Source organism: Giraffa tippelskirchi, chromosome 6 (assembly GCF_054371585.1).
Source record: "Giraffa tippelskirchi isolate mGirTip1 chromosome 6, T2T-mGirTip1v1.2.pri, whole genome shotgun sequence".
Taxonomy (NCBI): Eukaryota; Metazoa; Chordata; class Mammalia; order Artiodactyla; family Giraffidae; genus Giraffa; species Giraffa tippelskirchi.
The window spans coordinates 4,158,398-4,170,802 of NC_137280.1; the positions used below are offsets into that span (position 1 = coordinate 4,158,398).

Here is a 12,405-nt window from a genome sequence, read left to right on the forward strand (position 1 = left end):
CTTAAAACATTGTCTGTCTAAACAGAAATTAAGGGACCATGTCAAAGCCAAAATTGTCTTTGTAATATATACTTCTTAATGATCAGTATTGATGAATTATTTTGCCATGGACAATTTACCTATAGCCATTAAGCAATCAATACAGATTCAACTCAATAATTATTTGGAACCATTTAAGGTAACATGTTTGTGTGCTGCCAAGTCACTCCAGTCGTGTCCGACCCTGCGCGACCCCATAGACGGCAGCCCACCAGGCTCCAACGTCCCTGGGATTCTCCAGGCAAGAACACTGGAGTGGGTTGCCATTTCCTTCTCCAGTGCATGAAAGGGAAAAGTGAAAGTGAAGTCGCCCAGTCGTGTCCGACTCCCAGCGACCCCACGGACTGTAGCCCACCAGGCTCCTCCGTCCATGGGACTCTCCAGGCAAGAGCACTGGAGTGGGGTGCCACTGCCTTCTCCTAACATGTTTGTGTGGCCTTTATTTAAAAACATATTCACTTCTTTTCCTCATTTGAGTACACTGAAGCCCTCTGAAAGATGTTATTTTTATGCTCATCTTTCAGAAAAGAAAGTTACAGTTACTAGAACTAGTAATTAGCAAAAGTGTGGATCTCAAATCCTATCTTCTCCCTAATTCCTTCTCTCCTCTGTGTAGGAGGCATTCAGTGAGGATATAGAGCACATCAAACTATTTCCTGATAGCTGGCTTGTATTGCATTTTTCACTTTACAAAAGATCGATATCTTTATTACCTGCTTAGAGTGTGACAATGACCTTTTGAAGCAATAGCTCAAGTTTCAAGGAAGCTTAAACACTAATGAGAAAAGGAGAGGACAACAAGAGAACTATTTGATCGAAGCTTTGGTTAATCAAAGGAGAAGGGATTGTATTCAGCTAAGAAGATCAGGAAAGTCAGCTTGGATTCCAAAGATAACTGAATCATATTGTTATGCAAAGCCAGATGAGAACTACACAGCTCCAAAATCTGGTCCTGCATAGATTCTGTAACCAGAGATTTTCCGGGGGTGGGGGGTGTGGAATATATATATATATATATATATATATATGAACTTTCAACATCAAAAAGTGGTAATTTTTAAAGAACAAATATTTCCGAAATTATTAGAGAAGAAATAGACATGCCAGATCAAATGAATTTCCAATAGAATGTGAATTTCAACCCGAAGCCCATTTATGTATGACAACAAAAGAATAAACACAATGATTTAAAATAAGAAAGTTTGGCACTGGGAAAAGTTGTAAAGTTGGGAACATTATTTAATAAAATAATAGTTATCCAATCCCAAACCTTCATTTCTTTCTTTTTTTTTTTTGGTCTTAAAATGCCAACACAGGGATTTGAGAGCCGGAGCATTTGAACAAGCAACGTAGTGACCCAAAGCGGCTAGAAGTAAGGGCATCAAGTGATAAGTACAAACCTCTCTTAGGAGAAAGAGCAGAAGATTAGACAGAGTAGCAAATCCAGGAGCCGTCCACGGTATCATGACACAGACGCGACAGAGAGGAGTATATGACATGATTAATGCCGGAGGACTCCAAGCTTTTCTGTGCTCTCACTAGTCTGCCCATCGTAGCTTTTTTTAAAATTTAAAATATAGTTTATTTTCAATATAGTGTTAGTTCCAGGTGTACAGCAAAATGATTCATCCTTTTTTCTATTCTTTTCCATTTTAGGTTATCACAAGATATTGGATATAGTCCTCTGTGCCATGCAGTAAATCCTTGTTGTTCATCTGTTTTAAATGTGACAATTTATATCTCTTAATCCCCTACTCCTGATTTATCTGTCCCCTCCTTTCCCTCCTGGTGACCACAGATTTTTCCATCTGTGAGTTTGTTTCTCTGTTGTATTGGGTTGGACAAAAAGTTCAGGTTTTTCCATAAGATGTTACTGGAAAACCTGAGCAAACTTTTTGTCTAACCCAGTAAATAAGTTCCTCTGTACTGTTTTTAGATTTCAAATATAAGTGATATCATACATTTGTCTTTCTTTACCTGACTTGCATCACTTAGTGTGATAATCTCTAGGTCCATCCATGTTGCTGCAAGTGGCATCATTTCATTCTTTTTCTGGTTGAGTATATTGCATTGTGTGTGTGTGTGTGTGTGTGACCTATCTTCTTTATCCATTCATCCATGCATTGTGTGTGTGTGTGTGTGTGTGTGTGTGTGTGTGTGAGACATATCTTCTTTATTCATTCATCTGACACTTAGATTGCTTTCATATCTTGGTTATTGAAAGTGACGTTGCTGTGAACATTGGGGTGTATGTATCATTTCGAATTAGAGTTTTCATCTTTTCTGGATATATGTTCAGGAGTGGGATTATATAGATAATCAGGAGTGGATTATATGTAACTCTGTTTTTCATCACAGTTTTTTTCTCAGCGGGTACTAGTCATATGTGTGTGGCTTGGTCAGCCTCAGTTAAAGGTCTGGAACTGCAGAAAGCAGTGATACGAGAAGAGAGATGAGATGAATAAAACCTCGCAATTTTCAGTAACAGTTAAGTTCACTATGGTTTTGGTTGTATCTCTTGCCTAATTTACCTTCCTTTTAATCCAGATATTTAGGTTATTTTCTCTAGATTAAACTTTTTTTTTTAAAACTATTTCCCTATTTGGAAATAAAATAATAAATAATTTCCTAGATTTACCAAAAAAACCTTGGTTAGCTTTAACAGTAACCACTTTGTAGTGATCATAGGACTTTCTATGCTAAAATTTATTTAGACATCAGAGAAAAAGGGAGAATTTATGCTACTTGCTTCCATCAGAATATTCAGATATACAAATGAAGATAAAATGTATAGCTTTCAAAACAGAGTTTACATCATTATATTGTTACATGGAAAAATCTGAAGCTAACAAATTGATTTAAAAAATCTATGAAGGAGTATATAGTCTGCATCTATACATGTAAAGTAAATGTGAAGAGAAAGTGCCAAGGTTTTGTCATTTTAAAATGCCTATACTGATTATTTTTAGCTTTGGTTGAATCAGTCAGCTTTTTTCTTCTGAACAACCTCAATCCCACAGGTTTTTTCACTGTTATTCTCTGACCTTATCAGGCTTCTTATTTCAGACTTGTTGATTTTGTTATTGTTATCTTAACATATTCACAAGGAAAAGCATACCCTTTTGTATGTAACAATACACATTTATGTTGTCCTCCATAGTCTGCAAAACACTTCCCAAATATAAACTTCATTAATCCTCATAATCTACATATTATTTTGAAAGCTTTTTTGTAATTGAGGAAAGGTCAGCTTAATATGTTTGCATGGCCTGACCAAGTAGCCAAAACAGACTCAGTCCCCTGTGTGTAATTCCACCGGTGAGTGACCCAGCTGGAACTAGCACTCTGTCCTCTGCAGCAGGGCCACGGCACAACACTTCTGTCTTGTTTTCAATACATAAACTTTATTATTTGAAGATCTAAAATGCAAGAACTCATTTAGAGGCATCATCACCATTTTTCCGACAGCGTTTGCTCACTTCATGTCTTTGTGTCTCATCTTGGTGTTTCTTGAAATATTTAAATCTTCCACCAGCAAAATGATTATGACTCACTGAAGGTTCAGATGATGATTATGATTTTTTAGCCATAAAGTATTTTTTAATTAAGGTATGTACATTGTTTTTTAGACATAATGTTATTGCACCCTTAATAGACTATAGTGTAAACATAGCTTTTATATGTACTGAAAACCAAAAAATTCATGTGACTTGCATTATTTTGATATTTACTTTATTGCAATGGTCAAACTGAACCCACATATCTCCTTGACGTTACACCTGTATTTATATAAGTAACTATTATTGCAATTTTAAATTATTTATAGAAGAGGATCTCTGCTTATTTGTACACAATGTTTATCCACTTATTGATTTACATATTATTTATATTTGCAAAGATTTGTGCTGAGTCAAAATGTATATTACAATGCTTATTTCTTTTTAACTCATATTATGAAAGAGTCCAGGAATGAATACTCCAAAATATTTTGGCCCTATAAACTATCCTTACTGCGATAAAATATAAGCCAACTCAAAGTGTAACATCTTTTAAAACTCAAAGCAAATAATGGGGTAATCATCTGATCAAATAATAATAGTCAAAATGAGTGAAAAGCACCCCGCTTTAGGGGTAGTTACGTTCACATGGGAAAAAGAGAAGGATGTACGGAAGAATGATGTCATTTACTCAGTACTCGATGCTTCCTGACATTTTCACAAGAGATGAAAACCAACCACTAGGGAAAATAATTATTTTGTTGTCTGCATAATTCCCACTTGGGCAAATTTCTGTTAATGGAATGCACACACCCTGGTATTAGAAAGAATTCTATTAATGTAGAATTTAGCTTCATTTGTTGAGCACTTATTATTTGCAAATCACTATACTAAGCACTTTGACCCACTACTTGAAGCTGTATCTGTCCTGATTGTGTGGTGAGAAAACTGAGGCACAAGGAGGGTTAATCACTAAGAATCACAAAGCTGGTGAATGATGACGCTCGACCTTGAACCCGGCTCTCCAACCCCAGAATTTTAACCATTGCAGTTAATCACATCTACCAACAAAATTTAGAATAAAATATCAAAGGATTGTTCACACAGTCATGCTGTCTGACAGTCAGCATATCTCCTTTGTACTTTTTTCCTCAGTAAATTTTTGTCTTTTTCACTTGGGTTTGAACTTGTCAATGAGCTTTCTTCGTCCTCCTTCCTTGAGTGAACAAGTCCTATGTTTTATCTGATGTTCCCCTTTTTTGTTGCTGTATTTTCTCCTCAGAGAAAGCATCCTTATCAGAAAGGACTATATGTAGCCAGAAAGATTCATCTGTTTACGTAAATCTCTGCTGCTTTGTATACAGGGACCCTCTGGATTCCCCAAACTTTGCTAATTTCGTAACACGTAATATACTTACATGTCAATACATGCCTGTATATAAACGTAATTTACACAGCTGAATTAATTCGACCTTAACTTAATATGACTTTGTCTTCCTCGCACCCTTAATTGTACAGTTTACCCATTCATAGACTGCTTTTTCCCGGTTTATCCAAATGGCTCGTGAGCACCCCAAGGTAGCAGTCATTTGCTTTCTCCCCCCCAGAAGCTCAGAAGAAGCAGCTGGAAGCGAGTCTAGAGCTGATCCAGGATGAGTGTGTGTCCGAGAACGCAGACCACTCCGCAGAGGAGCCTGCGGAGGGAGCGCCGGACGCCGACGGCGAGGAGCTGACCGACGGCGTGGAGGAGGACTTCGAGGAGGACGGCGCCCACGAGCTGGTAGGAGACAGTCCCCGCGCGTCCGCGACCGTGCGTTCGGGCGCGGCTTTCTTCCTCCTGTGCACACGCTTAAGGCCACACAAGTGCTCTGCACATAATAAGTGCTCAATGTCCTTTTGCTAATTTAAAATACGAGGGAAAAAATGAACGAGCAAGAACATTATAGGTTGGAATTGAGTGTGTTTACAGTCTCAACTGAAAAATTCTCTCTCTCGAGTGCTTCGTCACAACAGGAACCTTGCGTTTGAGCCGTTACGCACGAGCTGTACATGGGAATGATATCCTGGCAATAAAACAGCCATCTACCGGAAGGCACGCGGCCCCCCTCAGTTAACAGTGTCCCTCTCTGATGGTGATTATAGTTACATGGTCAGCAGTCCTTTGTACCGCTGCTCACTCAGGTTACCCTGCAGCGCGAGGCCAGTTTATCATGTTCGGTGCCTGTCCTGCTTGACCACCAGTTCTCATGAGTTTTAAGACTTGATTCTTCACATGTTTTATTTTCTCAGTGTTGTAATAATTATACTGCTCATTTCCAGATGTTCTTTCCTGTATAAACACACCAGGGACTTGGTAGATATATGCTGATGAGGATGCTATTTCTGATAGTTTATCAGCCATGAAATTAAACATGCGATCTTTAAGGGACTGACTAATACAAATGATGAGAAGGCAAGCGTCTGTGTGTGTGTGTGTGTGTGCGCTGCCAACTCTCAAATATATATGGACTGATTATATTAAACTTGACTTAATCCTAGGTGATATCAGATTCCAATCTGTTTTAATACCTATTGTTACTGAGGTAATTTTGCTGTGGTTGTTGTTTTAGCATGGTAAGTACCCTTTCCTTATTTCATTTATGGAATTCTATATTGATTTTTTAACATTCCAAATCTGTTTAAATTGCATGGTACCTTTATTTAAGCTTTTGAGATAGGAGCCTTTAACCACCATTCTTATTTCTACAAAAGTCTGCCTCAGTTTAAAGGGTTTAAGTACCTATTTTTAGGACTGTTTTGATTTCTGGAATCTGTTGAGCGGGGACTGGAATGAAAGGCTGAAGAGTTTCTCTGCTTCTCCTCAGGCAGGACTTTCATCCACCAACACAAGTTCCTCAACCCATTCCAATCAGACTTTTGTTGTCTCTGTCTCAGTGTGACTGCTCTTATGGAGGTCTCAGAATGCTGCCATGATGTCATTACTAACGGTTGCCTCTCTGTTCTTATTTTAATTTACCCCTCAGTGGAATTTGGCTGGAAACTGTTTAGGAGAATTTCTCAGAATACCAATTGCTCATTCGCACTCACCTGTGCTAGAAAGTTTCCCTCCATCTCCCCACTTTAAATAGCGAAGTAGTCCAGGGCTTTGTCATGGGCCACCTTCTCTCTCTACACACTTTACCAGTGTAACTTCATCAAATACCAGAGCTTTAAGTATTATTTATAGGCCAAAGATTTCTAAATCTACATTTCTACTTCTTATGTCTTCCTGGAATTCTAGACTCGACTAGATGCCTGTCTCCTCAGAGCTGTTCAATGAGCAATTGAAACTTAACATGCTAGAAACATTCTTGATTTTTCCAGCCATCTTATTCCTTTCCAGTCTTCCTCATCCTCGTAAATAGCATCATCATCCACACAGCTGTTGAAAACCAAAAAGACTAAGATTACTTTTGATTTGTCCCACCTATCCCCATTAATTCTACCTCCAAATCGTAGCCCAAAGCTAGTTACATCTCTGGTACAGCTAAGCTGATCTTTTTTGCTTCAGCCCATGCAATCCATTCTCTGCACAAGAAGGATAAAAGTCATTTTAAACTGTAACCCAGACAATGCTGCTCCTTCGCTTAAAATCTACAGTGCTTTTTATCATATTTCAAATCAAAATCCCCAAGTGTGTGAATTTAAATTATGATGAAGTTGGGTGGAAGAGTCCAGGAAAGAGAGAGAGAAAGTGAGAGAGAGAACTTGGTGAGGAAAAATGGAGAAAGTCCCTGGTGCTGGGAACTTACATTGATTACACATTTTCTGTGTGCCAGAGAATTTATGTTACCTGTTATTAAGAACTGTCCAAAATGTTTTAAATTCATTATTTCGCTTAATTCTTTTGCTATCCCCATGAGATACTGTCATCTCTTTTACATATCATGAAATAAAAACTTAAGAGATGTTAATTGCTAGTCATTATTAATAGGTGGCAGAACTAGAATTCTTACCCTGGTCTGGCAAAAAGCCCATGTTTTTCCCCCTAGAACATATTACCTCCTAAGCCTTGAGCACTGCATTAGAGTGGTGAAAAAAATTAGTCTTTGCACCCATATAGTTAGGTGATACTGTACGATCATTTTGCCTCAAACTGTGGTAAAAATAAAGGCTTTGGAACCCAGGGAGATCAAAATCTGCCTTTACTACTTAACAGCTGTGAATCTTGGAGAAGAAAATTGCAACCCACTCCAGTATTCTTGCCTAGAGAATCCTGTGGACAGCGGAGCCTGGTGGGCTGCCGTCTATGGGGTCGCACAGAGTCAGACATGACTGAAGCGACTTAGCATGCATGCATGCATTGGAGAAGGAAATGGCAACCCACTCCAGTGTTCTTGCCTGGAGAATCCCAGGGATGGCGGAACCTGGTGGGCTGCTGTCTCTGGGGTCGCACAGAGTCGGACACGACTGAAGCAACTCAGCAGCAGCAGCAGCAGCTGATAGGAAAGGAATCTAGGATGTAGATGTATGTATAGGCTGACCTTCAACATGAAGAGGGACACTGTTTCATTGCAACAAACTGTATTAAGTCTGAGGATGTGGTGGCAGGTCCTTAAGGGCATTCAAGCATGAACTATAAGTCAGAAGGTGATTACCTGTGAAGCGTGAGTTGTTGTTCAGTCGCTAAATTGTAACCAGCTCCGTGATCCCATGGACTGCAGCATGCTGGGCTTCCCTGACCTTCACTATCTCCCTGACTGTGCTCAATGGACATGCCATTGAGTCAGTGATGACATTCAATCATTTCATTCTCTTTTGTCCCCTTCTCCTCCTGATCTCAATCTTTCCCAGCATCAGGGTCTTTTCAAATGAGTCGGCTCTTCACATCAGGTGGCCAAAGTATTGGAGCTTCAGCTTCAGTCCTTCTGATGAATATTCAGGGTTCAGTTCTTTTAGGATTGACTAGTTTGATCTCTTTGCTGTCCAAGAGATTCTCAAGAGTCCCAGCACACAATTTAAAAGCATCAATTATCTGATGCTCAGGTTTCTTTATGGTCCAACTCTCACATCCGTATGGAAAAAAACATAGCTTTGACTACATGGACCTTTGTCGGCCAAGTGATGTCTCTGCTTATTAATATGCTGTCTAGGTTGGTCATAGCTTTTCTTTCAAGGAGCAAGAGTCTTTGAATTTTGTGGCTGCAGCCACCATCCACAGTGATCTTAGAGACCAAGAAAATAAGGCCTGTCACTGTTTCCACAGAGTGAGGAGAGATGGGCATTATCATAGATTTGAGGAGAATTGAGAAGATTTGAAGAAGCTAATATGAAAAGCATAGAAGACCACTAATTTGAAAATATATAAAGATTGATGGTTAATGTTCATAGCTAGTTGAGGTTAAAGACCAAGAATTAGAGTACTATTTTGCTAACTTTAAGGTGTATCAGAAGTACCTGGAGCTTGTTAACTCCCATTCCAGATTGTTAAAATGCAGGTTGCTGTGTCCCCTTCCGAGCGTCTCTGACTCGGTACACTGAGTGTGTCTGGGAATTCACGTTTCTAACAGGTTCTCATGTGGTGCTTCTGCTGACAGTGTGGGGAGAACCGCTGTTACGGAGGCATCAGCCAGCATAGCCGTGGGGTTCTCTCCACCGGATTTTATCAGTTGGATTGTTGTCAAACAAATCAAGCAAAAAACAATAAATAGAGTTGAGGACATAAGTAAAAAAGAGTGGTTAACTAGAGAAGTCATGGAATTGAACCTGAGCAGGGAAGTCAGGGAACAGAGCGGGGGACTGAGAAGGAGAAAGCAGAGGCACAGAGTGAACAGAAGCCCCTACACTGTTACGGACAAGAGGAAAGAAGAGGAAATAAACAAGAGAAAAGTGATGGCTGTCCTCAGAGACTGACATATTTCAGAGATGTTGACAGTTAGATGATGAGAAAGTCCGTGGGAGGGGCTGATGGAAGTGGGATCAGAGGAAAAGTCCCCGAGTCAGGGAGAATTCAAGAAAGCGAGAGGCTCAGACACAAGATGGCTCGTCTACATGTGCGTGAGATCACTCCAAATATCAGATAGAAGTAAGAGGAAGACAGAAAATGCCAGCTGTCGTGAAAAAGACAGCAAGGCCTATTCTAGTCCCAGATCTGTCACTGTCTGATCCAGTCGATTCACCTTCAGTGTAACTTCTCTGACTCTCAACTTTATTTGCAAATAACAGAGTTAGATTGGAAATTTCTAAAATCGATTGATCTTTCCTCTGAGTGAATCTGTGTTCCAGGAACACCATTTCTGAAGGTCAAGGGTTTAGGATGCAGCCAAGGGAACAAAGCCAAACCGTGGTGTTTGGTTTAGGCTCTAAACACACAGGAGGTAACTGATTAGAACTCTTGCTGCCCGGAGGGTCTCGGGTTTTCTTCCTCCACCTCTGCATTATATTGGGGGACTTAGCCAATGGGAGGTAAGGATACTATCTCCAGTATCTCCTTTTGTTTCTAAGACTTGGAAAATAATGACTGAGCTTGAGTAAACTCAGTCCTGTGGTCTAAACAGAGACTGGGGAGTCACTCCTAGGAACTGGCCAAGAGAAGATTCCCTGTTCTACTGTTCTCGCTTTTCCAGACCACATGATCTGAGTCATCCTTGGTTCCTGGAAAGGAAAGACATATATCTTCTCTTTTTGAAGGGCAGGTATGATGACAGATTCAGCAAGAATACAGTCTATCAATAATTAGGTTTTTAGTGATTATAGTTGTAACTAAAAACAAGAGCTGGTATCCATGTGCTTTAGGCAGCTGCTCAGAGAAAATCTAAAATGAAGGGGAAACAAGACTTGTATCTCAAGCAGGGGAGATCCGGCAACATGTGTCAGAGGGCAGCCATAAGTGGTGGCGTCCCTTTCAGGGCTTGTGAAAAGCTGACGGCATGAACACTGGCTCCATACATTGCCTAGATCTAAATATCCAGTTAGTGGATTCCATTTCCATTAAGCAATCCATTCAGTCTATGTTTAAGTGCCTTTTGTGTGTGAACCAGGTGCTACAAAAGCTGTGCAGATAACTAGAATTATTGCTTCTTTGTAAAATGAAATATTTAAGTAAATGGTTCTTTTACTCTAGTAGCTTGTGCCTAGAGAAGACTGATTTCCTTATGTAAAAGTAATAGACTTGGACTTGATAATTTATGAGAAGTCAGCCAAGGCTGAAAATCTGTGACTCTACAATAATCTATGCCCATATATTTCATTAGTGCCTGTAAGTTAAGGTTTGAATATATTTTAAATTGAACTCTAGATTGCCACATTGTGCATACATTATCAAACTGCTACCATTCTCATTTCTAAAAAAAAATCCATTAGCAAATATTGATTGATTGACCACTAATAAGATTTTTGCTATGGGAATAATGAAGGAAATCGTATTTTTTTCCCTCAAGAAGGCTGTGAGTTAACTGAGGATAAAGGCTACCAGAAAAGCATACCAAGCGGTGTGTCATGATAAGACCCATATGAAAGATTCAGTTTACAACTGGGGACCACACACACCTGGGAAGTCAACAAAGGCTCCTGGCAGAAGCAATATTAGAAATTTACCCCAAAGGATGCTGAGTTAAGGAACAGCCCCTGCTAACACGCAGAAAGAATATGCAAGTCACCCTTCATCGTTTTTAGATCATTTTACGGAAAGTATATTTAATGTCCAAAATACATTAGATGTTTCATATTATGTGGGGGGTAGGAGCATGGATGCAGAGACAGAGAGATAGCTAAGTAGATTTTTTTTATAAAACTACTAAAAACTTCACAAATAATATACTTGCCTTTCGAACTCTTTTACTTTTTCCATATCCAGCAAAGTTGTAATCCCTTTCATATAAAATGACATAATCCATAAAGAAGTAATCAGTGCCGAAATGGAAATTCTATAGAGACGTGAGGGCTTTGTTGTTGTTCAGTCGCTAAGTCGTGTCTGACTCTTTGTCACCCCATGGACTGCAGCACCCCAGGTTTCCTGTCCATCACCATCTCCTGGAGCTTGCTCAAACTCATGTCCATCGAGTCGGTGATGCCATCCAACCATCTCATCCTCTGCTACCCTCTTGTCCCTTTGCCTTCACTCTTTCCCAGCATCAGGGTCTTTTCCAGTAAGTCGGCTCTTCACATCAGGTGGCTGAAGGACTGGAGCTTCAGCTTCAGCGTCAGTCCTTCCAGTGAATATTCAGAATTGATTTGTGCCCTGCTAATTTCAAAGGCCAAATGAACTCTCCCCCGGTGTGTGAGAGAAGACGGATGAGAAAGGGGACTGTGTGCATCTGAGGGCATCACAAGCTGTCAGCTTCGTTCAGGAGACGTTGAGAGTCTGATGAGTGTTTTCCAAAGCAAAGTTTTTGGTCGACTTATATCCAAAGGCCTAAGGTGCTTCTTAAAATGCTAATAAAGATTATCTGGGGAAGAGTCCAGGAATCTGTACTTTTATCAGTCTGAGGTTTGAAATGACAGAGTGACATAAAATCCCAAAGGAAACTGTAGACAGGGCAAACATTTAAATGCATTAAAGAAATTGAGCTCTTTTGAATTCTACTTGTAATTACTTCTGCTGACTACGTGTAGTCAAATCAGGCAAATCTAGTAAGAATCCCCAGTAGAATTACCTAGCTGATTAGTCTCATACTTAGGTATGCAGGTTGAGTGCTACATTATAGTACATCTTTCAGCATTTAACAAAATATTCAGCTAAGCAGTGAGTCACCTGGGCATACAAGCTATTGAATTCCTGTGCACATTTGGGAAGGTGTGGACCGCAAATCCGGTGCTGTAATTGACGAGAACTCAAAGCAGGCATTCTGATACACCGTTGAAAAACTGGAATGTGTAAAGCATTTTAATC

The 12,405-nt window shown here is 39.7% G+C and overlaps 1 protein-coding gene across 15 annotated transcripts in view; it reads left to right on the forward strand.

The window, feature by feature from the left end:
• The window catches only part of RALYL (RALY RNA binding protein like), a 548,770-nt gene that overhangs the window by 506,288 nt on the left and 30,077 nt on the right, over window positions 1–12,405 (forward strand). For 8 of the 15 annotated variants that reach the window (XM_081496753.1, XM_081496748.1, XM_081496750.1 and 5 more), the window contains one exon: window positions 5,144–5,316. The exons of 5 other annotated variants lie outside the window; for them this stretch is intronic. In XM_081496753.1, the coding sequence (XP_081352879.1) occupies window positions 5,144–5,316 (173 nt within the window). Of the gene's footprint in view, window positions 1–2,397; window positions 2,527–5,143; window positions 5,317–12,405 lie in introns of all 15 variants that reach the window. 2 more of the 15 variants (XR_014055712.1, XM_081496751.1) reach the window with 2 other exon arrangements.